Raw genomic sequence first — 26,908 nt, forward strand, 5'->3', positions numbered from 1 at the left:
TCTTCTCCTTGGCACAGTATGCAGGGAAGGTCTTGGCCAGCAGGGAGCAGTACTGCAGCAGGACTCTGCTGATGGTCTGCACACACACAACAATAACAACAACAATCATTGTCAAGGTGTAACATAGCCACATGAATGATTCACTCCTTCATCACAACAACAATCATTCTCAAGGTGGAACATAGCCACATTAAAGGCCTACTGAAACCCACTACTACCGACCACGCAGTCTGATAGTTTATATATCAATGATGAAATATTAACATTGCAACACATGCCAATACAGCCTTTTTAGTTTATTAAATTGCAATTTAAAATTTTGCACGAAGTATCCTGTTGAAAACGTCAGTATGATGGCGCGTGTGATGACGCGTATGATGAAGCGTGCGCGTGACGTCTCTGATTATAGCGCACATTTTTTTCCATCCCGATCCCAGCTATAAGTAGTCTGCTTTAATCACATAATTACACAGTATTCTGGACATCTGTGTTGCTGAATCTTTTGCAATTTGTTCAATTAATAATGGAGACATCAAATAAGAAAGATGGAGGTGGGAAGCGGTGTATTGCGGCTGCATTTAGCAACACAAACACAGCCGGTGTTTCCTTGTTTACATTCCGGAAGGTGAAGCTTTACTATGGAACAGAGCGGTCAAGCGAACATGGTTCCCGACCACATGTCAACCGGCAGGTTTCAGTGAGAAAATTGTGGTAATAAGTCGGCGCTTACCGTAGACATGAGCGGAGCTTGGGTCGTTCATCGTGCACCTGTCAAAGAGGCAGCTGGGTGGCTTCCCTCAGAGACAATGGCGGTCACAACACCCGTGGCCACACCCCTCTGACTTTCAGGTACGACTGTATAATCTCACTACAACACTAGTAACACAATAAGCAGATAAGGGATTTTCCAGAATTATCCTAGTAAATGTGTCTAATAACATCTGAATCGCTCCCACTGCCCTGTCTTTTTTTTTTCTTTCCAGTCCTTCACTCTAACTTTCCTCATCCACAAATCTTTCATCCTGGCATGGCGCAGTGGAAGAGTGGCCGTGCGCAACCTGAGGGTCCCTGGTTCAAATCTCACCTAGCACCAACCTCGTCATGTCCGTTGTGTCCTGAGCAAGACACTTCACCCTTGCTCCTGATGGGTGCTGGTTGGCGCCTTGCATGGCAGCTCCCTCCATCAGTGTGTGAATGTGTGTGTGAATGGGTAAATGTGGAAGTAGTGTCAAAGCGCTTTGAGTACCTTGAAGGTAGAAAAGCGCTATACAAGTTCAACCCATTTATTTATTTATTTATCCTCGCTCAAATTAATGGGGAAATCGTCGCTTTCTCGGTCCGAATCGCTCTCGCTGCTGGTGGCCATGATTGTAAACAATGTGAAGAGTGCCACAACCCGTGACGTCACGCGCACATCGTCTGTTACTTCCGGTACAGGCAAAGCTTTTTTATTAGCGACCAAAAGTTGCAAACTTTATCGTCGATGTTCTCTACTAAATCCTTTCAGCACAAATATGGCAATATCGCGAAATGATCAAGTATGACACATAGAATGGACCTGCTATCCCCGTTTAAATAAGAACATCTCATTTCAGTAGGCCTTTAATAATTCACTCTTTCATCACAAAAACAATAACAACAACAACAACAATAATGATCAAGGTGGAACATAGCCACATGAATGATTCACTCCTTCATCATCACAACAACAACAATAATGGTCAAGGTTGAACATAGCCACAGAATGATTCACTCCTTCATCACAACAACAAAAATTATTGTCAAGGTGGAACATAGCCACATGAATGATATAATCCTTCATCACAACAACAACAACAACAACAATCATTGTCAAGGTGTAACATAGCCACATGAATGATTCATTCCTTCATCCCAACAACAACGACAATCATTGTCAAGGTGGAACATAGCCACATGAATGAATCAGTCCTTCATCACAACAACAACAACAACAACAATCATTGTCAAGGTGTACAAGAGACACATTAATGATTCACTCCTTCATCACCAGGACCTCAAAGGACTTGACAAAGACTGGGATCAGAAGACACATCTGGACAAGGAAAACCTCCCAAAGCATGAACTGGTAAAAACAACAAACTCTGGGAGGGGGCTGCAGATGTAGGGGAGGAGCTGCAATAAACAACTTTTAAATAATAATAATAAAGATAATAGTAACAACAACAACAACAACAGAATAATACCAATAACAGCAATGATAATAATAACAACAATAATACAAATAATAAGACTAGTAACAATAACAATACAAAACAATAATAGTAACAATAATAATAACAATAACAACAACAACAATAATAGTAACAATAACAACAACAACAATAATACTATTAACAAAAATAATAATACCAATAACAGTAATAATGCCACAACAACAACCACAAAAATAATAACAATAATAATAACAACAACAATAATAATAAATATAACAGAACTAATTATAACAATATTACTAACAATAATTACACCAATAACAACAACAACAACAACAATAATAATACCTATACTAATAGTAACAATAACAATAATACCACTAACAACAACTAGAGGAATAATAATAATAACAACAATAATAACATAACGAAAAATAATAACAATAATACTAACAATAATTACATCAATACCAACAACAATAATAATACCAATAATAATAATAGTAACAATAATAAAACAATAATAAAAATAATACCAATAACAACAACAATAATAATACCAACAATACTAATAGTAACAATAACAATAATAATACCACTAACAACAACCACAATAATAACAATAATAATAATAACAACAATAATAACCATAACTAAAATAATACTAACAATAATAATACCAATAAGAACAACAACAATAATAATAGTAACAATAACAACAACAATAACAAAATAATAATTATCATAGTAACAACAATAATTGTAATAATAATAACAATAAAACAACAACAATAATATTATTGACAAGATAATAATAATAATAACAATTAAAACAACAATAATAACAACAATAGTAACAATAACAATAATAGTAACAACAGCAACAATAGTAACAATAACACAATTATTAATAATATTAACAAAACTTATAATACAAATAATAATATTAACAAAACTAATAACAATAACCATAGTAACAATAAAAACACAACTAATAGTAACAAAAACAACAACAATAATAAAAATTGTAATAATAACAAAAACAAAATCAATAGCAACAATAATAATAATAGAACTAATAATAATAGAAGGTAGCAACACAATTAGAGATCATTATTAACTAGTTGTGAGCACACAGCTAATGTCGCTAATGCTAAGCAGCTCACTGATTATGAATATGTTTCAAATAAAAATAACAGTTTGTGCATATTTTAGTAATAATCACTTGTGTTTAAAACATTCTAGAAAGTTGGAGAGAATTAAACACATCTTGTCTGATGATTAACAAAATAAGATGATACAAAATAATCATTTGACTACAACCTAAATTGTATTTTTGTCAAAACGTATATAACATTTTATCTTTGATTATATTTCAAGTGTTTACATACGAAGAATGATAAATGTATTTACATGTCATACAATAATCTTGTTCATTTCAATTTATCTGGGTTTACATATATTTCATTATGAATAAATACAACTTCATCATGTCATTGACTGTATTCCTTGTCCTATATTATTGAGTACATAATAGAATAGTTTAGTTTGTTTACTTTCCCTTTCATTTCATGACTTAGCTTCCTCGCCACCACCACCAAGCACACCTGCACATGGAGCTGTGCTAGCCACATGCTAGGCTAACAGAAAGAGGAGGTCACCTTGGCGAAGCGGCGGTGGTACTGAGCTAGCACGGCACCATCGGGACAGTCCAGCTTGCGGATGATGTCAAAGCTCTGGTTGAGCTGCGTGAAGATGTCCACCACCGAGCTGGAGAAGAGAGCGTGCTCTGATGTGGACTGGAACTGTCGGAGAAGAAAAATAAAAAATAGAATACAAAAAAGGAAAAAAATATGAGTCAACTTACTCCTTCTCTCTTGTCTCTTTCCAGTGCAGCATGCATGAAGTCCATGGAAACATCTTCGTTCTCCTTCAGCCAGCTCAGCACAAACGGCAGAAACCATCTAAAAGAACCACAATAAGGTGAAACAGATCTAAATGATCTAGGAGTACCACCAGAAAGTGAAACAGATCCATTTGACCTAGAAGAACCACCAGAAGGTGAAACAGATCCATATGATCTAGAAGAACCACAAGAAGGTGAAACAGATCCATATGATCTACAAGAACCACCACAAGGTAAAACAGAGCCATATGATCTACAAGAACCACAAGGTGAAACGGATCCAGATTATCTAGAAAAATCACGAGAAGGTGAAACATTCTTATGATCTAGAACAGATCCATATGATCTAGAACAGGGGTCACCAACGCGGTGCCCGCGGGCACCAGGTAGCCTGTAAGGACCAGATGAGTCGCCCGCTGGCCTGTTCTAAAAATAGCTCAAATAGCAGCACTTACCAGTGAGCTGCCTCTATTTTTTTAAATTGTATTTATTTATTAGCAAGCTGGTCTCGCTTTGGTCGACATTTTTAATTCTAAGAGAGACAAAACTCAAATAGAATTTGAAAATCCAAGAAAATATTTTAAAGACTTGGTCTTCACATGTTGAAATAAATTCATTTATTTTTTTACTTTGCTTCTTATAACTTTCAGAAAGACAATTTTAGAGAAAAAAATACAAACTTAAAAATTATTTTAGGATTTTTAAACACATATACCTTTTTACCTTTTCGATTCCTTCCTCTTCTTTCCTGACAATTTTAATCAATGTTCAAGTAAATTTATTTGTTTTATTGTAAAGAATAATAAATACATTTTAATTTAATTCTTCATTTTAGCTTCTGTTTTTTCGACTAAGAATATTTGTGAAATATTTCTTCAAACTTATTATAATTAAAATTCTAAATAATTATTCTGGCAAATCTAGAAAATCTGTAGAATCAAATGTAGATCTTATTTCAAAGTCTTTTGTATTTCTAATTTAAAATTTTTGTTCTGGAAAATCTAGAAGAAATAATGATTTTTCTTTGTTAGAAATATAGCTTGGTCCAATTTGTTTTATATTCTAACAAAGTGCAGATTGGATTTTGACCTATCTAAAACATGTCATCAAAATTCTAAAATCCATCTTAATCAGGAAAACTTACTAATGATGTTCCATAAATTATTTTGTTAATTTTTTCAAAAAGATTCAAATTAGCTAGTTTTTCTCTTCATTTTTTTCGGTTGAATTTTGAATTTTAAAGAGTCGAAATTGAAGATAAATTATGTTTCAAAATTTATTTTTCATTTTTTTCGTGTTTTCTACTCTTTTAAACCGTTCAATTAAGTGTTTTTTCATCATTTATTCTCAACAAAAAAATTCCGTATATATATATATATATATATGATTTATTTATTAAAGGTAAATTGAGCATATTGTGTATTTTTGGCAATTTATTTAAGTGTGTATCAAACTGGTAGCCCTTCGCATTAATCAGTACCCAAGAAGTAGCTCTTGGTTTCAAAAAGGTTGGTGACCCCTGATCTAGAAGAACTACAAAAGTGTACATAGGAGATCCATATGATCTAGAAGTACCACGAGAAAGTGAAACAGATCCATATGATCTAGAACAGGGTTCGGTAACCCGTGGCTCCGGAGTCGCGTGTGGCTCTTTGACCACTCTGACGTGGCTCAGCCGCATACTTGCCGACCGCCCGGAGAAGTCCGGAAGATTTCCAAATTGCAATGTCTCTATCAGAAATATCCCGGGTAAACATTTTTCGATTTTCACCCAGACATCAACTTTGAGGGCGTGCCGTGATGGCTCGCACACCCTTTCTAAATGTCATTGCGCCAGGATTTTTACCATGCTATGTGCGGTCACATTTTGGATGCGACTTTTTTCTTAACGTAAACGCTACTGCAAGGCTTACTTGCTCAACAGCCATACAGGTCACACTGAGGGTTGCGATACAAACAACTTTAACACTCTTACTAATATGCGCCAAGCTGTGAACCCACACCAAACAAGAATGACAAACATTTCGGGAGAACATCCTCACTGTAACACAACATAAACACGACAGAACAAATACCCATAATCCCATGTATCCCTGACTCTTCCGGGCTCCATTATACACCCAGCTACCACCAACCCAACCCCCCCCCCCCCAAACCCTGCCTACCTCAACCGACGCACAGAGGGGCGGGGGAGGGGAGTTTGGTTTGGTGGTAGCTGGGTGTATATTGTAGCCTGGAATAGTCGGGATACATGGGATTATGGGTATTTGTTCTGTCGTGTTTATGTTGTGTTATAGTGAGGATGTTCTCCTGAAATGTGTTTGTAATTTTTGTTTGGTGTGGGTTCACAGTGTGGCGCATATTAGTAAGAGTGCTAAAGTTGTTTAAACGGCCACGTTCATTGTGACCTGTATTGCTATTGAATAAGGATGCCTTGCAGTCTCTTACGTGTGTCTACAATAGTCTCAGCAAACAATTCTTTGGGATGGCAAGCTATTTGTACAAGCTGTAGAGGGCGGTAGTGACATCATTGTACGGCCTTATTATTGTTCATTGGGTGAACACCAGCGTACATTCGAGAGAATAATTACTCTGAATTTCGGGAGTCTCGTGGGAAAATTGGGAGGGTTGGCAGGTGTGACGCTGTCAAGCGGCATTCATATAAAACTTGCGGGCTGAACAAACATTACATTTTCATATTAATGTTTGAGACCCCTGGCTTATACATAGCACAAAGCAAAAAAAAAAACTCTGCATGCAGTATTATTTCATTATAAATTTCAAAAGAGTTATGTGGCTCCCATTGTTTTCTTTACTTTGTGAAACGGGTCAAAATGGCTCTTTGAGTGGTAAAGGTTGCTGACCCCTGTTCTAGAAGAACCGCAAGCAGTGTACATAAACAAATCCATATGACCTACAAAAACCACAAGAAGGTGAAACAGAACGATATGATATAGAACAACCACAAAAAGTATACATAAACAGATTCATAGGATCTAAAAGAACCACAATAAGGTGAAACAGATCCATATGATCTAGAAGAACCGCAAGAAGGTGAAACAGATCCATAAGATGTAGAATAACCACAAGATGGAACAGATCCATATCATCTAATAGAACCACAATAAGTGTACATAACAGATCCATATGATCTAGAATAACCACAAAAAGATGGAACGGATCCATATGATCTGGAAGTACCACATAAAGGTGAAACAGATCCATATGATCTAGAAAAACCACAAGAAGTGTACATAAACAGATCCATATGATTTAGAAAAAACCCAATAAGGTCAAACAGATCCATATGATCTAGAAGAAAAGAAAGGAAGTTTACATAAACAGATGCATATGATCTAGAAGAACCACAAGAAAATGAAACAGATCCATATGATCTACAAACCCCGTTTCCATATGAGTTGGGAAATTGTGTTGGATGTAAATATAAACGGAATATAATGATTTGCAAATCCTTTTCAACCCATATTCAGTTGAATGCACTACAAAGACAATATATTTGATGTTAAACTCATAAACTTAATTATTTTTTAAATAAATAAATGTAATAATTTAATAATAATTAACTTAGAATTTCATGGCTGCAACACGTGTCAAAGTATTTGGGAAAGGGCATGTTCAACACTGTGTTACATCAACTTTTTTTTAACAACACTCAATAAACGTTTGGGAACTGAGAAAACTAATTGTTGAAGCTTTGAAAGTGGAATTCTTTCCCATTCTTGTTTTATGTAGGGCTTCAGTCCTTCAACAGTCCGGGCTCTCCACTGTCGTATCTTATGCTTCATAATGCGCCACACATTTTTGATGGGGGACGGGTCTGGACTGCAAGCGGGTCAGGAAAGTACCCGCACTTTTTTTTAACGAAGCCACGCTGTTGTAACACATGCTGAATGTGGCTTGGCATTGTCTTACTGAAATAAGCAGGGGCGTCCATGAAAAAGATGGCGCTTAGATGGCAGCATATGTTGTTCCAAAACCTTTATGTACCTTTCAGCATTAATGGTGCCTTCACAGATGTGTAAGTTACCCATGCCTTGGGCACTAATGCACCCCCATACCATCACAGATGCTTGCTTATGAACTTTGCGCCGATAACAGTCTGGATGGTTCGCTTCCCCTTTGGTCTTGATGACACGATGTCGAATATTTCCTAAAACAATTGGAAATGTGGACTCGTCAGACCACAGAACACTTTTCCACTTTACATCAGTCCATCTTAGATGATCTCGGGCCCAGAGAAGCCGGCGGCGTTTGTAGTTGTTGATAAATGGCTTTAGCTTTGCATAGTAGAGCTTTAACTTGCACTTACAGATGGTATTTAGTGACAGTGGTTTTCTGAAGTGTTCCTGAGCCCATGTGGTGATATCCTTTAGAGATTGATGTTGGTTTTTGATACAGTGCCGTCTGAGGTATCGAAGGTCACGGTCATTCAATGTTGGTTTCCGGCCATGCCGCTTGCGTGGAGTGATTTCTCCAGATTCTCTGAACTTTTTGATGATATTATGGACCGTAGATGTTGAAATCCCTAAATTTCTTGCAATTGCACTTTGAGAAACATTGTTCTTAAACTGTTTGGCTATTTGCTCAAGCAGTTGTGGACAAAGGGGTGTACCTCGCCCCCTCCTTTCTTGTGAAAGACCGAGCATTTTTTGGGAAGCTGTTTTTATATCCAATCATGGCATCCACCTTTTCCCAATTAGCCTGCACCCCTGTGGGATGTTCCAAATAAGTGTTTGATGAGTATTCCTCAACTTTATCAGTATTTATTGCCACCTTTCCCAACTTCTTTGTCACGTGTTGCTGGCATCAAATTCTAAAGTTAATGATTATTTGCCAAAAAAAAAGTTTATCAGTTTGAACATCAAATATTTTGTCTTTGTAGCATATTCAACTGAATATGGGTTGAAAATGATTTGCAAATCATTGTATTCCGTTTATATTTACATCTAAGACAATTTCCCAACTCATATTGAAACGGGGTTTGTAGAATAACCACCAAAAGGTTATTCAGATCCAACCACAAGAAGGTTAAACAGATCCGTATGATCTAAAAGAACAACAAAAAAGTGAAACAGATCCATATAATCTAAAATAACCACAAGAAGGTGGAACAGATCCATATAATCTACAAGAACCACCAGAAGGTGAAACAGATCCATATGAACGAGAAGAACCACTATTCTTACAAGGTGAAACAGATCCATAACCATAAGAAGTGTACATAAATCGATCCATGTGATCTATAAGAACCACTAGAAGGTGAAACAGATCCATATGATCTAGAAGAACCACAATAAGTGTACATAAACATATCCATTTGAACTACAAGAACCATAAGAAGGTGAAACAGATGCATATGATCTAAAAGAACCACAAGAAGGTGAAACAGATCTGTATGATATAGAAGAACCACAAGATGTGTACATAAACAGATCCATATGATCTAGAAGAACCACAAGAAGGGACATAAACAGATCCATATTATATAGAAGAACCACAGGAAGGGACATAAACAGATCCATATGATATACAACAACCACAAGAAGGGACATAAACAGATCTATTTGATCTGGGGACGATGTGGCGAAGTTGGGAGAGTGGCCGTGCCGGCAATCTGAGGGTTACTGGTTCAATCCCCACCTTCTACCATCCTAGTCACGTCCGTTGTGTCCTTGGGCAAGACCCTTCACCCTTGCTCCTGATGGCTCCTGGTGAGCGCCTTGCATGGCAGCTCCCGCCATCTGTGCGTGAATGTGTGTGTGAATGGGTGAATGTGGAAATACTGTCAAAGCGCTTTGGGCTCCTTAAAAAGGGGTAGAAAAGCGCTATACAAGTACGACCATTTACCATTTAGAAAAACCACAATAAGTGTACATAAACAGATCCATATGATCTACAAGAACCACAAGAAGGGACATAAACAGATCTATATGATCTCGAACAGGGGTCGGCAACCTTTACAACTCAAAGAGCCATTTTGACCCGTTTCACAAAATAAAGAAAACTATGGGAGCCACATAACTCTTTTGAAATTTTAAATGAAATAACACTGCAAACAAGAGGTTTTTTTTGCTTTGTGCTATGTATTAGCCAGGGGTCTCAGACAGGCGGCCCGCACCTTAATATGAAAATGTATTTATTAGTGCGGCCCGCAAGTTTTATTTGAATGCCGCTTGACAACATCACATTTGCCAACCATCTCAATTTTTCTGGGAGACTACCGAGTTTCAGAGCAACCATTCTCTCAACTGTGTGCTGGTTTTCACCCAAAGAACAATAATAAGGGCGTGCTATGATGACAATGCGTTTAGTGCCCTCTACAACTGTAACAAACAGCTTACCAGCCCATTCACATGTTGTATGAGGCTTCTCCAGACACACATAAGCAACTGCAAGGCATATTTGCTCAACAGCCATACAGGTTACACTGAGGGTTGTGATATAAACAACTTTAGCACTCTTACTAATATGCGCCACACTGTGAAACCACACCAAACAAGAATGACAAACAAATTTCGGGAGAACATCCGCACTGTAACACAACATAAACACAACAGAAGAAATACCCAGAATCCCATGTATGCCGAACTCTTCCGGGCTACATTGTACACCCCCGCTACCACCAAAACCCGTCCCCCCAACCCCGCCCACCTCAACCAACGCACGGAGGGGGTGGGGTTGGAGGGTGATAGTGGGGGTGTATAATGTAGCCCGGAAGAGTTAGGGATGCTTGGGATCCCGGGTATTTGTTCTGTTGTGTTTATTTTGTGTTACAGTGCATATGTTCTCCCGAAATGTGTTTGTCATTCTTATTTGGTGTGGGTTCACAATGTGGCGCATATTAGTGAGAGTGTTAAAGTTGTTTATATCACAACCCTCAGTGAGACCTTTATGGCTGTTGAACAAGTATGGCTTGCAGTCGCTTGCGCGTTGAGTCTGCAGCCGCACACTAGATGGGGCCGGCATAGTATTAAAGCGGACGCGACGACATGGTCGAGAGGACATTTAAGGCTTTGCCATCACGGCACGCCCTCAATATTATTGTCCGGGTGAAAATCTGAGAATGTTATCCTGGGGAGATTTCTGGGAGAGGCACTGAAATCCGGAAAATCTCCCGGAAAAATGGGGGAGTTGGCAAGTATGCAGCTGAGCCACATCAGAGGGATCCAAGAGCCGCATGCGGCTCCGGAGCCGCGGTTTGCTGACCCCTGATCTAGAAGAACAACAAGAAGGGACATAAACAGATGGACTCAAAGAGGCGGGTACAGGAAGTCTTACTCACGCCGGGTACTCAGGAACGGCGCCACTGAAGGCGGGCAGCTGAGCGATGTACTCGTTGTAGAGCCGCTTGATCTTGAAGTGAAGGTTCATGTAGTCGGTCGCCTTACACACTCTGTGTTTCTCGTGCTCTGTGGAAACGTCACGTCAAAACATGGCCGCCATCACAACACGCGTCACTTCCTGTCTTCGTACCAGGTTGGAAGTCTAGCCTGCGGATGCGGTAGGAGCCGGGCACTGCCATGGTGTCGCCATGGAGAAGAATGACAGCATGAACAAGCATGAGGGGGAGGATGATAAGTGAGAATGATTGCTTTAAAGGCCCATGGTCAACAGAGAGGTAGGCGGGGTTTAAAGATCATTGGTCAATAGAGAGTTGGGCGGGGTATAAAGGTCCATGGTCAAAAGAGAGGTGGGCGGGGTTTAAAGGTCATTGGTCAACAGAGAGGTGGGCAGGGTTTAAAGTTCCATGGTCAACAGAGAGGTGGGCGGGGTTTAAAGGTCCATGGTAAACAGAGAGATGGGTGGGGTTTAAAGGCCCATGGTCAATAGAGAGGTGGGCAGGGTTTAAGGTCATTGGTCAATAGAGAGGTGGGCGGGGTGTGAATGTCCATCGTCAATAGAGAGGTAGGTGGGGTTTAAAGGCCCATGGTAGAGAGAGTTGGGTGGGGTTTAAATGTCCATGGTAACGAGAGAGTTGGGCGGGGTTTAAAGGTAATTGATCAATAGAGAGGTGGGCGGGGTTTAAAGGTCCATGATGAAGAGAGAGGTTGGCGGGGTTTAAAGCTCCATGGTCTAAAGAGAGGTGGGCGAGGTTTAAAGGTCCATGGCAAAGAGAGAGGTGAGCGGAGTTTAAATGTCCATGGTAAACAAAGAGGTGGGCGGGGTTTAAAGGGAGATGGTAAAGAGAGAGATGGGCGAGGTTTAAAGGTCCATGGTCAATACAGAGGTGGGCGGGGTTGAAAGGTCCATGGTAAAGAGAGATGTGTGCAGGGTTTAAAGGTGCAAGGTAAAGAGAGAGGTGGGCGGGGTTTAAAGGTCCATGGTAAATAGAGAGGTGGGCGGGGTTTAAAGGTCCATGGTCAATACAGAGGTGGGCGGGGTTTAAAATTCCATGGTAAAGAGAGATGTGTGAATGGTAAATGGGTTGTACTTGTATAGCGCTTTTCTACCCCTTTTTAAGGAACCCAAAGCGCTTTGACAGTATTTCCAAATTTGCCCATTCACACACTAATGGTGGGAGCTGCAATGCAAGGCGCTCACCAAGACCCATCAGGAGCAAGGGTGAAGTGTCTTGCCCATGGACACAACTGACATAACTAGGATGGTAGAAGGTGGGGATTAAACCATTAACCCTCAGATTACTGTCACAGCCACTCTACCAACATCGCCACACCGTGTGCAGTGTTTAAAGGTCCAAGGTAAAGAGAGAGGTGGGCGGGGTTTAAAGGTCCATGGTCAATAGAGAGGTGGGCGGGGTTTAAAGGCTCATGGTAAAGAGTGATGTGGGCGGGGTTTAAAAGGTCCATGTAAAGAGAGATGTGGCCGGGGTTTAAAGGTCTAAGGTAAAGAGAAAGGTGGCCGGGGTTTAAAGGTCCATGGTCAATAGAGATGTGGGCGGGGTTTAAAGGCCCATGGTAAAGAGAGAGGTGGGCGGGGTTTAAAGGTCTATGGTAAACTAGCAGATGTTCTAGAGGAGACCAAAAGGTCACGTGATGCTAACACGCTAACACCTCACCATGGTTCCTGCGATCACGTTGACTTTTAGCCAAAACTAAAGCAGAAGAAAAGAAGTGACGCGAGTGAAGAAGCACCAGGGGACAGAACCAAATGTACTTTACCCTCCAGGGCATATTTGACGTCCTGAGCGAAGAGCGTCCACATGACTTCAGCGCTAACCTTACCAACGTTTAGTTCCTGAGGAAACCTAAAGACACCAGGAAGATCAGACAATAACCACTCCAACAAGTCAATATTTCCACTGACTGGTTGATGACGGGCGTGTACGAGCTCTTGTCCTCCTCCATGATGGACACAATGAGCGTGATGAGTTTGGGCCAGAAGTCCAGGTTCTGGATGCTGGGGCCTTGTTCTTCTGGCGGGCTCTCCTCATCCTTCTTCTCTTCCTCCTTCTCCTCTTCTCCCTCCTCCTCTTCCTCATCCACTTCTCCCTTTTCCTTCTTTTTTGGCTCAGGCTGCAAAAAGTAGAAGAAGAAGAACTATTGGACCAAGATGACGGTTATATGTAATACTGTCATCAGGTGTTGACAGACTGTTTGCTCGGCGACCTGAAACTGCCTGTTGAAGAGCTCCAGACAGTTGTTGAAGATGTACTCATAGGTGGAGTTCAGGCAGGCCTTCACGCAGTCTCGCACCACCGTGGACGCCCTGGGCGGACTCTGCAGCTCCAACACCTGAAGGACCACACCACAGCTCAGTAACACGCATAAAACAATAACAATCCATCCATTTTCTTCCACTTATCCGAGGTGGGTTTGCGGGGGGAGCAGCCTAAGCAGAGAAGTCCAGAGTTCCCTCTTCCCAGACACTTTGTCCAGCTCCTTATGGGGGATCCCGAGGTGTTCCCAGGCCAGCTGGGAGACATAGTCCCCCCAATGTGTCCTGGGTCTTCCCCGTGGTCTCTGACCGGTCGGAAGTGCCCTAAACACCTCCCAAGGGAGGGAGGCCTAGATGACACATCTTCTCACCCTATCTCTAAAGAAGAGCCCCACCACCTGACAGAGGAAACACGTGTCGACCGATTGTAACCGTGATCTTGTCCTTTAGGTCATAACCCAAAGCTCATGACCATAGGTGAGGATGGGAACGTAGATCGACCGTTAAATTGAGAGCTTTGACTTCCGGCTCAGCTCCTTCTTCACCATGACAGACCAATACAGCGTCGACACACAGGTCTGAGTTTTGATCTCACAATTCCCCTTAGTGAACAAGACTCCTCCACTTGGGGAAAAATCTCCTCCCCAAACCAGAGATGGCACATCATCCTTTTCCAGGCAAGAAACATGGACTCGGACTTGGAAATGCTGATTTTCATCCCAGTCGCTTCACACTCAGCTGCGAACCAATACATCTGGAAAAAGCAGAAACCTAATCCCGCAGCTACCAAACCAGAACCCCTCAACGCTCTCACTGTGCCTAAAAATTCTGTCCATAAAAGTTATGAACAGAATCAGTGACAAAGGGCAGCCTTGGCGGAGTCCAACCCTCACTGGAAACAGGTCTGACTTACTACCGGCAATGCGGACAAAGCTCTGATCCTGATCAGAGCGGTCCGATACAACAAACTCTCTGAGCATTCACCACAGGACTTCCCGAGGGACACGGTCCAATGCCTTCTCCAAGTCCACAAAGCACATGTAGACTGGTTGATAAACTCCCATGCACCCTCAAGGACCCTGCCAAGAGTATGGAGCTGGTCCACAGTTCCACGACCGAGATGAAAACCACACTGCTCCTCCTGAATCCGAGGTTGGACTATCCGGCGTAGCCTCTTCTCCAGTACACCTGAATAGACCTTACTGAGAAGGCTGAAGAGTGTGATCCCACGATAGTTGGAACACACCCTCCGGTTCCCCTTCTTAAAGAGAGGAATCACCACCCGCAATTCAGAAGCACCTCCCCCGATGTCCATGCAATGTTGCGGAGTCTTGTCAACCAAGACAGCCCCACCGCATCCAAAGCCTTAAAGCACTGGGCCGTTTTGTACACACACCATAATATCGTATGTTGAAGCTCAGGACGTGCTGCACCGACTTCGTAGCTTACCAATGTCGTCTTAAAACATTTTGACAGATTTTTGAGCGCTGTGTGCAATGTTCTATATTTCAATAAAACATCAAAGTTTTGGTGTTGCTTGCTTACCAGTACTTGCTAGCGTCATTTATGTAACAGGCGTCAACCTGCAGTCCACACGTATCTCTTATGTGTGACTGCCATCTACTGGTCACACCTATCATGACACCATGTACCGCATAAAATTGCTTCCAGATCGGAAAGCACAACCAGATTTATTCTGTACATTAGGCGCACCGGGTTAAAAGGCGCACTGTCCATTTTTGAGAAAATGAAAATATTCTAAGTGCATCTTATAGTCCGAAAAAAACTTTCAGCAAGTGAGCACTTGGTGAAGATCAAGAGGTGTCTTGTGTGTACCTTCATCCTGAAGAAGGTGATGCTGGTCAGAAGGTCCACTGTGGACTTCAGATCACTGAGGCGGGACTTGTTGCTAGCTGGAAAGTTGTTCTGACACACACACACACACACGCACACACACGCACACACACACACACACACACACACACACACACACACACACACACACACACACACACATTAAAGCATTTGTACATCAAACATGTCTCAGGAATGAGAGTTTTTAAGATAAAGAGCAAGCAGCTTTGAGACAGTTTGGAGATAAAGAAGGGGTGGCGACCACTCACTCGGTACATGGACAGGTCGATACGAAGAGAGTTGTGTAGCTGATCCAAAATCTTGACAAAGCGATCTCTCTGGGGACGAAACAGGAAATGAGGAAGGATATGAATGAAAAGTGGACACAAAATGGCGTGCAGTATTCGCTTTAACCAGTAGAAACGCTGTGGATGGAGTTTTTTTGACATTTTGGTGCAGATCTGGATACAAATAAATTAATTTCTAACATTCTGTCCAAGGTGAGACTCATTCTTCACGTAACATTTTACTTTTGATACACAAGTTGGTTGCTTAGCAACAATTTTTTTCCCACTGGAGGGCTTCCCTGTTTTTTTTACATGTGGGGATGAAAGTAGGACTAATGGCGGCATTACATGGCAGCACCAACAACCACGTTTGCCAAAATCATGACAACTTTCACTTTCACTTTGTGTGTGACATGAGGCAAACATAAGAAGTTGTGCCAAGCAGGAAAAACACATCTTGTTGCCGCGGCGACTGCCAGCATCCAAGAGTCTGGACGTGGAGAGAAGCCAGGGTGTAAACCGGACCATGTTTGAAGCGGGTGTCAGCAAACACAAACAGGAAGTGGTCCATCTGCTCCACCAGAAGCCGGCCAGGAACAGGAAGTGACAGAAGAGACGATCAACAGCAGCGTGTGCCAACTCACTTGTTAGCATTGTTAGCATTTCAGTTCTACACTTATTTTTACACTTCTTGTCCTTCCATCCATCTTCTTCCACTTATCCGAGATTGAGTAGTGGGGGCAGCAGCCTAAGCGGAGAAGTCCAGACTTCCTTCTCCCCAGTTACTTGGTCCAGCTCCTCCCCGGGGGATTCCGAGGCCAGCCAGGAGACATAGACTTCCCAACGTGTCCTGGGTCTTCCCCGTGGCCTCCTTCCGGTCGGACGTGCCCTAAACGCCTCTCCGGGGAGGCGTCCGGGTGGCATCCTGACCAAATGCCCGAACCACCTCATCTGGCTCCTGTCAATGTGGAGGAGCAGTGATTTTACTCTGATATATTCCTGAATGACAGAGCTTCTCACCCTATCTCTAGGGGAGAGTCTCACCACCTCACGGAGAACCCTTATTTGGGCAGCTTGTACCCGTGATCCCGCTTTTAGGTCATAATCCAAAGTTCATGACCATAGGAGAGGATGGGAAAGTAGATCTTGTACCCGAGAGCTTGTCGTTTAGGTCATGACCCAAAGCTCGTAAGGATGGGAACGTAGAACGACCGGTAAATTGAGGGCTTTGCCTTCCGGCTCAGCTCCTTTTTCACCACAACTGATCGATAAAGGGTCCTCATTACTGCAGACGCTGCACCGATCCGGCTGTTGATCTCACGGTCCACTCTTCCCCCACTTGTGAACAAGACTCAGATGTACTTGAACTACTCCACTTGGGGCAAGATCTCTTCCCCAACCTGGAGATGGCCCTCCATCCTTTTCCGGTTGAGAACCATGGACTCTGACTTGGAGGTGCTGAGTCTCATCACAGAGGTGCGAACCGATCCAGGATCCAGTGAAAGTTGAAGATCCTGGCCAGATGAAGCCATCAGGACCACATCATCTGCAAAAAGCAGAGACCTAATCCTGCAGCCACCAAACCGGATCCCCTCAACGTTCTCACTGTGTCTAGAAATTCTGTCCATAAAAGTTGTAAACAGAATGGGTGACAAAGGGCAGTCCTGGCAGAGTCCAACCCCCACTAGAAACATGTGTGACTTACTGCTGGCAATGTGGACCAAGTTCTGACAATCAGACAGTTCGATACCCCATACTCTCTGAGCACTCTCCACAGGACTCCTCTAAGTTCACAAAGCACATGTAGACTGATTGGGCAAACTCCCATGCACCCTAAAGGACCCTGCTAAGAGTATAGAGCTGGTCCACATTTCCACGACCAGGAAAAAAAACACACTGTTCCTCCTGAATCCGAGGTTGGACTATCCGACGTAGCCTCCTGTCCAGTACACCTGAATAGACCTTACCGGGGAGGCTGAGGAGTGTGATCCCACGATAGTTGGAACACACCCTCCGGTTCCCCTTCTTAAAGAGAGGAACCACCACCCCCAATCCAGAGGTACCACTTGGTATGCTATAAACGAGTAAAACATTACCACAGTGTTTATTTGACAATTTGTGTTGCATTCCTTTGCTTCCTGAGGTTAAAAACGTTTATATGAAATTGATCAAATGGCAAATTGATTCGATGTCATTGAAAAATAATAATTTGTGAGGAACTGAATGATCCGATCACCGGACATGACCAGGACTTGGTACTTGTTTTAAGTAGACCTCATTAACCTAACGGCAGCACGGCGTCCATTTGAGTCATGGTCCCAGAAACCAGACAGAACTCTAAAGACGTTGAACCCGACTCACCCCGAAGTTGGAGGCGGCGAACCTGGCCTGGGCAGAGACGGCGGTGGTGGTGCTGGGGTGTGCGTAGAAGGCGTTGATGTTGGCCAACAAGGTGCTCATGACCGCCGGCACGCCTGACATGGTGTACTTGGACCACAGGCAGGAGAAATGTCTGAGATGGGAGGAGTACACAGTCCAGTACTCACAGTGTGTACTTGTACTACAACAGACTCAGATCATCTACTAACTCCTTTCACGTATTTGTCTTCATGAATGTGCACAACACTGGAGGGAGGAGATGCAAATATAATCACTGAGCTCTCACAACGTGATCTATCAAACCTGACACTGCATTCATTATATTTAGCCTGTTTGGAATGTGTATCACAAGTACTTACATCCTGCTATGGTGAGTCAAGGTCCTGGTAGTCAACGTAGCAACATTTAGTACTTTTAATAAATGTTTGTGTTTGACAATAAAAAGTTATTTTGTCCAGTTGTTTTATTGTCAGGTTTCCGACTTTCATGAGCAGACATTAGAAGTCAGTCCTGTATCGGCTCTCCAAGGTACGTTCCAGGAAGCTGAATGTGTTTTGTTGCGCCCTACAAAGTGTTTATACTGTGCCCAATACACACCAAATTTTTGACAATAACATTCATTTTAGTTGTACCTAAGATTAACAAATTTGGAGGTGTTGAAACCGCCATGTAAAAGTGCTAATGCTAACGGTAGCCCGTCTATGGCAAATCCAATGTAAATTTGCATTCTGGAAGAGCGGCACCTTACGTTTCCTACTGAGCACACTTGTTTTGTTGCTGTTGAAAATGGCAAGTTGACTTGGAGGGAGTTTTGCCCAGTCTGCTCTCAGTGCTGCTTGAGTGATTTGTGTGAGCTGACGTCATGTGCGACATGGGCATGGAAACATGCTCAGAATCGCTTCCCAGTGTATCAATTCCTTGTTTTCAAAAAGTTAATGTTTGTTCTTCTTAACGGAGACGGGCACTTTTTTTTTTGTAATGTTGCGTGTGGTTCGCAATTATCATGAGACAAAACAACAAAAGTTTTTTTTTTTGCATAACTTGTGAAAATGGTCTTGTTCTTGGTCGCTAGCAATAAAGATGATCTTAGCAATCAATTCTACCTCTAGATCATTTTAAAAATGCATTTCAAATCAACAGTACGTCATTGGTGTGAATCATGATCAATATTAAGGTGACTCACTCGCTGGCCGGGGACAATGTTTCCGGTTTATTTGGGTAAGCAATCCATTTATGTTGAAATAGCTTGGTTTCAAATTCCACATTAATATTGTCCGTCTGCCCCGTCGTCTCACCCTTCCTGCGTGCTCACCTTTAGAAGCAGCAGTTCATCTTCAGTATGTTCAGCTTCAAAAAGATAAGATGGTGAAATCTCATTTGTCCAAAAATAGTCCTCTTTGTTACCAAGTCTGCCATGATTAGAACTCACACACATTTTTAATAATTTTTACAACCGTTGTCTCATGATGACTGTGAACAACAATCCAAAAAAAGTGCACTTCCACATTAAGAGCTGAGCGTCATGTGACTTGTCTTACGTCATGGCCTGGTAGATGAACTCCACGCCATAGCGCATGGCGAACTCGTCGACCACGTCCTGCTGCAGCTCGTCAAAGTAAATCTTCCAGGCCTCCTCACCGCGCGCCATGGGGATTTTGACTCCGCCCTCCACCTCCGTCACGTGGTGGAACATGTTCTGGTGCACAGGAGGCAAAGGTTAGCCCCGCACCTGGGGGACACAGGTGAGGGGGCGGAGTCACCTCGTGGAGACAGGTGTACTGCAGGTGGTACGGCGCCCCCTTCTCCTCCCCTTCGATCTCCACGCTGATCTGGAGGCGAATGGCGCCGGAGACGGCCGACTTATCGGTTCTCTTCTCTGGAAACATGCAACAAACAGTCTAGAAAGTTCTACAACAACAAAAGTGTTTGCTCCAAAGGGGATTGGAGAGGGCACCGGGCTGTAAACATGGCAACATAAGTCATCTCCAGTCCTTCTTTAGGGCAAAGTGCGATACTGCAGGGTAAAAGATGCAGATATGATGCCAAAGTTTTATTATATATCTGTTGGTCTGCGTGAGGTTTTGTCTCATTTATGTGAGAATTCAGCGTGTGACTGAATCATTAACAACCACCAGGTAGGGTCTGTGAGCAGATATTATTATTATTATCATCATTATTATTATTGTCATTATCATTATTATTATCACTATTGTTATTATTGTTATCATTATTATTATTATAATCATTACTATTATTATATCATTATTACTATATCATCATTATTATCACAATTGTTATTATTGTTATCATTATTATTATTATAATCATTACTATTATTATGATATCATTATTACTATTATCATCATTATTGATATTATTATTATCATTATTATTAGTATAAATATTATTATTATCATTACTATTATTATTATTATCACATATTCACATCGTGGAAATTTCATAGTAGTGCATTCTTCACTTAAACCATTATTTTCATCCAAGCATTCATCCATCCATCCATTTCTACCACTTAATCATTATTAACAGTTAATGGGTTATACTTGAATAGCACTTTTCTACCTTCAAGGTACTCAGAGCGCTTTGACACTATTTCCCCATTCACCCATTCACACACACATTCATACACTGATGGCGGGAGCTGCCGTGCAAGGCCCTAACCACGATCCATCAGGAGCAAGGGTGAAGTGTCTTGCTCACGGACACAATGGACGGGACTATGATGCCAGAAGGTGGGGATCAGTTGCTGGCACGGCCACTCTCCCAACCGCGACACTTTGGTATTATCATTATTATTATCATCATTATTATTAATAATATTATCAATATTATTATTATTATTATCATTACTGATATTATTATTATTACTATAATCATTACCATTATTATTATTAATGTTATTATTATCATATTATGATTATTAATCATTATTAATTTTATTGTTTATATCATCATTATTATTATTTTTATCATCATTATTATTAGTATTATTATTATTGTTATTATTATTATTATTATTATTTATGCTATTATTATGCCATAGTAGTGCATTATTAACTTAATCCATTATTATCAATATTATCATTATTAATTATTATTATCATCATCATTATTTTTACCACCATAATTATTATTATTATTATAATTATTATCACCATCAATATTATCAATATCATTCTTCACTTAATCCAGACCTTGTGCATTATAACAATGAAAAAAAGGTTAATTTTATTTATTTTGTAAATGTATTATTGTTTGAAAACATATTGCATAGTTCAAAATATACACATTTTGAATAGCTATTATCATTACAAATATAGAATTATATAAATTTTATAGGAAGAAAACAATTAATTATAACATTATTTTTAAATAATACATACAGTATATACATAACACATTGTCCTTGAGATGACCGCAGTTGCCATGGTTACAATCACAATGCAAATACTGTGTGTTGTATTCATTCTGAATCACATTAAAGGCCTACAGAAATGAGATTTTCTTATTTAAACAGGGATAGCAGGTCCATTTTATGTGTCATACTTGATCATTTCGCGATATTGCCATATTTTTGCTGAATGGATTTAGTAGAGAACATCCACGATAAAGTTCGCAACTGGAGAAAAGCCCTGCCTCTACCGGAAGTCGCAGACGATGACGTCACATGTTAATGGGTCCTCACATCCTCACATTGTTTTTAATGGGAGCCTCCAACAAAAAGTGCTATTCGGACCGAGAAAACGACAATTTCCCCTTTAATTTGAGCGAGGATGAAAGATTCGAGTTTGAGGATATTGATAGTGACGGACTAGGAAAAAAAAAAAAAAAAAAAAAGTAAAAAAAAAAAAAAAACGCGATTGCATTGGGACGGATTCCGATGTTTTTAGAGACTTTTTCTAGGATAATTCTGGGAAATCCCCTATTTTTCCATTGTGTTGATAGTGTTTTAATGAGTGAAATAGTACCTGATAGTCGAAGGTGTTTGTCCGCGGGTGTGTTGACGTGCAGTGTCTCAGGGGAATCTACGGCAGCTGTACGGACGGCACAAGCTCAGCTGATATCCGGTAAGTGGCAACTTTTTAACCACAATTTTCTCACTGAAACCTGCTGGTTGACATTTGATAGGGATCCATGTCCGCTTGACCGCACTCTGATTCATAGTTAAGTTTCACCTCCAGGAATTTTAAACAAGGAATCACCGTGTGTTTGTGTGGCTAAAGGCTAAAGCTTCCCAACTCCATCTTTCTACTATGACTTCTCCAATATTAATTGAACAAATTGCAAAAGATTCAGCAACACAGATCTCCAAAATACTGTGTAATTATGCCGTTAAAGCAGACGACATTTAGCTGTGTGTGTGAGCAGCGCTCATACTTCCTAAAAACCCGTGAGGTCTTGCGTACATGTCATCATTAATTTTCAAGACGAAACTCCCGGGAAATTTAAAATTGTAATTTAGTAAACTAAAAAGGCTGTATTAGCATGTGTTGCAATGTTAATATTTCATCATTGATATATAAACTATCAGACTGCGTGGTCGGTAGTAGTGGGTTTCAGTAGGCCTTTAACCTTTTTTGTATTGTATTAAGAGTGTATTATATGTTGTATATGATTATTAACAACCTTTTTATTAAGTGTATATTATGTTTTATATGATTAACAACAACTTTTTTTATTACGTGTGTATTTTGTTGTATATGATTATTAACTACCTTTTATTAAGTGTATATTATGTTTTATATGATTAATAACAATTTTTTTTATTAAGTGTGTATCATATGTTTTGTATGATTATTAAGAACCTTTTTATTAAGTGTGTATTATATGTTGTGTACGATTGTTAACATTTTTAAAATCTTTTTATACATATACATACATATACTGTATATATATATACATTTATACATATATACACATACATATACTTATATACATACATATACATTATACATATACATGTATATATACATACACACATACATATACTTATATACATACATATACATTATATATATACATATACATGTATATATACATACACACATACATATACTTATATACATACATATACATATATACATTATATATATACACATGTATATATACATATACATATACACACATACATATACTTATATACATAATATATATATATATATACGTATATATATATACACACATATATATATACACACGTATATACATATATATATATATATACACATATATATATATATATATATATATGCAGTCGTGGTCAAAAGTGTGTGCATATATATATATATATATATATATATATATATATATATATATATATATATATATATATATATATATATATATATATATATATATATATTTATATATATGCAGTCGTGGTCAAAAGTGTACATACACTTGTAAAGAACATAATGTCATGGCTGTCGTGAGTTTCCAATCATTTCTACAAGTCTTATTTTTTTGTGGTAGAGTGATTGGAGCACATACTTGTTGGTCACAAAAGTTTGCTTCTTTTATGAATTTATTATGGGTCTACTGAAAATGAGACCACATCTGCTGGGTCAAAAGTATACATACAGCAATGTTAGTATTTACTTAGATGTCCCTTGGTAAGTTTTACTGCAATAAAACGCTTTTGGTAGCCATCTACAAGCTTCTGCTCGAATTTTCGACCACTCCTCTTGACAAAATTGGTGCAGTTCAGCTAAATGTGTTGGTTTTCTGACATGAACTTGTTTCTTCAGCATTGTCCACACGTTTAAGTCAGGACTTTCGGAAGGCCAATCTAAAACCTTCATTCCAGCCTGATTTAGCCATTCCTTTACCACTTTTGACGTGTGTTTGGGGTCATTGTCCTGTTGGAACACCTAACTGTGCCCAAGACCCAACCTCCGGGCTGATGATTTTATGTTGTCCTGAAGAATTTGGAGGTAATCCTCCTTTTTCACTGTCCCATTTAAAGCACCTGTTCCATTGACAGCAAAACAGGCCCAGAGCATAATACTACCACCACCATGTTTGACAGTAGGGTGGTGTTCCTGGGATTAAAGGCCTCACCTTATCTCCTCCAAACATATTGCTGGGTATTGTGGCCAAACAGCTCCATATTTGTTTCATCTGAGCACAGAACTTTCCTCCAGAAGGTCTTATCTTTGTCCATGTGATCAGCAGCAAACATTAGACGAGCCTTAAGGTGTGGCTTCTGGAGCAAGGGCTTCCTTCTTGAATGGTAGCTTCTTAGTCCATGGTGATGCAAAACACACTTGACTGTGGACACTGACACCTGTGTTCCAGCAGTTTCCAGTTCATTGCAGACCTGCTTTTTGGGGGTTTTCGGTTGACTCTTGATCATCCTGACCAATTTTCTCTCAGCAGCAGGTGATTGCTTGGGTTTTCTTCCTGATCGTGACAGTGACAAAACTGTGCCATGCACTATATACTTACCAACAATTGTCTGCACAGTTGCTCTTGGGACCTTAAGATCCTTTGAAATGGCTCCAGGTGACTTTCCTGACTTGTTCAAGTCAATGATTAGTTTTTTCAAATCTGTGCTAAGTTCCTTTTACTTTCCCATTGTGGCGTTTGTAACCGAGTCAAATGACTGCATCACATGACCCATATTCAAATGGGCTCAGAGAAGTTAACAATCATAATCACTCACATGAAGTTAAGAGGCCATGAAGCTCATTTGGTTTGATTGTAACTTTTCTACATCACCAAAATTGATCATGTATGTATACTTTTGACCCAGCAGATTTGCTCACATTTTCAGTAGACCCATAATAAATTCATAAAAGAAGCACACTTCATGAATGTTTTTTGTTACTGTGGGAGGAGGTTGTGATCAGTGCCCTGCAGGAGCAAAAGGTCACCGCCTCAGTCAATGGTGTTGAGGGCGGAGCACCATCGACCAGGGGCGGGGGCGGGGGCATGTGCGGGACAGAGAGACACAGCTGGCAGGTGATTAGATTTCGCAGGTTGTATGTGTTAATCTAATCAGCAGTTGTCTTTAACAGTGAGCAGCCAGTGGAGGAGAGGTGGTGGGAGAAACCGGAGAGAGTGTTCATTAAATCACATGGTGATTAAAACTTTGTTAAACGACACGACTGACTCCTGTGAAGTGGTATCTGTGGAACGGTTAGGGAACGATCTCTACAGTAACCCACACATATATTTGCTCCAATCCCTCTATCACAAAAAAATAAGAGTTAAAATGAGAAATGATTGGAAACAAGACAGCCATGACATCATGTTCTTTACAAGTGTATGTACACTTTTGACCACGACTGTAAGTATATATATATATATATATATATATATATATATATATATATACATACATACATTTTCTACCGCTTGTCTCGTTCGGGGTTGCTGGAGCCTATCTCAGCTGCATTCGGGCGGAAGGCGGGGGTACACCCTGGACAAGTCGCCACCTCATCGCAGTATATATACATATACATATACATATATATATATATACATACACACACACACACATATATACAGTCAAGAAAATAAGTATTTGAACACCCTGCTATTTTGCAAGTTCTCCCACTTAGAAACCATGGAGGGGTTTGACATTTTCACGGTAGGTGCATGTCCACTGTATGAGAGATAACCTAAAAAGCAAAATCCAGAAATCAAAATCTATGATTTTTTAACAATTTTTTTGTGTGATAAAGCTGAAAATAAGTTTTTGAACACCAACATTAATATTTGGTAGAGTAGCCTTTGTTTGCAATTGCAGAGGTCAAACGTTTTGTGTAGTTCTTCACCAGGTTTGCACAGACTGCAGGAGGGATTTTGGCCCACTCCTCAACACAGATCTTCTCTAGATCAGTCAGGTTTCTGGGCTGTCGCTGAGTAACACAGACTTTCAGCTCCCTCCAAAGATTTTCAATTGGATTTAGGTCTGGAGACTGGCTAGGCCACTCCAGAACCTTGATGTGGTTCTTACGAAGCCACTTCTTGTTTTTCCTGGCTGTGTGCTCTTGGTCATTGTCATGTTGGAAGATCCAGCAACGACTCATCTTCAATGATCTGACTGAGGGAAGGAGGTCTTTGACCAAAATCTCACAATACATGGCTGCAGTCATCCTCTCCTTAATACAGTACAGTCGTCCTGTCCCATGAGCATAAAAACACCCCCTAAAGCATGATGCTACCACCCCCATGCTTCACAGTAGGGATGGTGTTCTTGGGATGGTACGCATCATTCTTCTTCCTCCAAACACGTATAGTGGAATTATGACCAAAAAGGTAAATTTTGGTCTCATTTGTCCACAAAACTTTCTCCCATGACTCCTCTGGATCATCCAAATGGTCATTGGCAAACTTAAAACGGGCCTTAACATGTGCTGGTTTAAGCAGGGGAGCCTTCCGTGCCATGCAGGATTTCAAACCAAGACGTCTTAGTGTATTACCAACAGTGACCATGGAAACAGTGGTCCCAGCTCTTTTCAGGTCATTGACCAAGTCCTGCCGTGTAGTCCTGATTCCTCACCTTTCTTAGCATCATTGAGACCCCACGATGTGATATCTTGCATGGGGCTCCACTTCGATTGAGATTGACCGTCATATTTAGCTTCCGCCATTTTCTAATGATTGCTCCAACAGTGGACCTTTTT

The 26,908-nt window shown here is 40.5% G+C and overlaps 1 protein-coding gene and 1 long non-coding RNA gene across 15 annotated transcripts in view; one reads left to right on the top strand and one right to left on the bottom strand.

Annotated features, from left to right (window-relative positions):
* LOC133556280 (uncharacterized) overlaps positions 1-4,651 on the top strand; it is a 10,530-nt gene extending 5,879 nt beyond the window's left edge. Inside the window, exons 2-3 of the long non-coding RNA XR_009807487.1 lie at positions 2,033-2,107; positions 3,776-4,651. This is a non-coding gene — a long non-coding RNA (uncharacterized LOC133556280). The remainder of the gene's footprint in view (positions 1-2,032; positions 2,108-3,775) is intronic.
* The window catches only part of LOC133556278 (uncharacterized), a 283,472-nt gene that overhangs the window by 38,823 nt on the left and 217,741 nt on the right, over positions 1-26,908 (bottom strand). For 10 of the 14 annotated variants that reach the window (XM_061906041.1, XM_061906038.1, XM_061906047.1 and 7 more), the window contains 14 exons: positions 20,018-20,133; positions 19,796-19,953; positions 18,240-18,390; positions 15,861-15,929; positions 15,574-15,663; positions 13,689-13,814; positions 13,387-13,595; positions 13,242-13,327; positions 13,139-13,174; positions 11,596-11,637; positions 11,405-11,531; positions 4,063-4,159; positions 3,857-4,000; positions 1-76 (listed from right to left, as the gene is read on the bottom strand). The exon at positions 1-76 is cut by the window's left edge and continues 2 nt beyond it. In XM_061906041.1, the coding sequence (XP_061762025.1) occupies positions 1-76; positions 3,857-4,000; positions 4,063-4,159; positions 11,405-11,531; positions 11,596-11,637; positions 13,139-13,174; positions 13,242-13,327; positions 13,387-13,595; positions 13,689-13,814; positions 15,574-15,663; positions 15,861-15,929; positions 18,240-18,390; positions 19,796-19,953; positions 20,018-20,133 (1,527 nt within the window). The other 4 variants (XM_061906051.1, XM_061906048.1, XM_061906043.1 and 1 more) reach the window with 2 other exon arrangements.

The sequence above is a fragment of the Nerophis ophidion genome, linkage group LG07, assembly GCF_033978795.1.
Source record: "Nerophis ophidion isolate RoL-2023_Sa linkage group LG07, RoL_Noph_v1.0, whole genome shotgun sequence".
Lineage (NCBI taxonomy): Eukaryota > Metazoa > Chordata > Actinopteri > Syngnathiformes > Syngnathidae > Nerophis > Nerophis ophidion.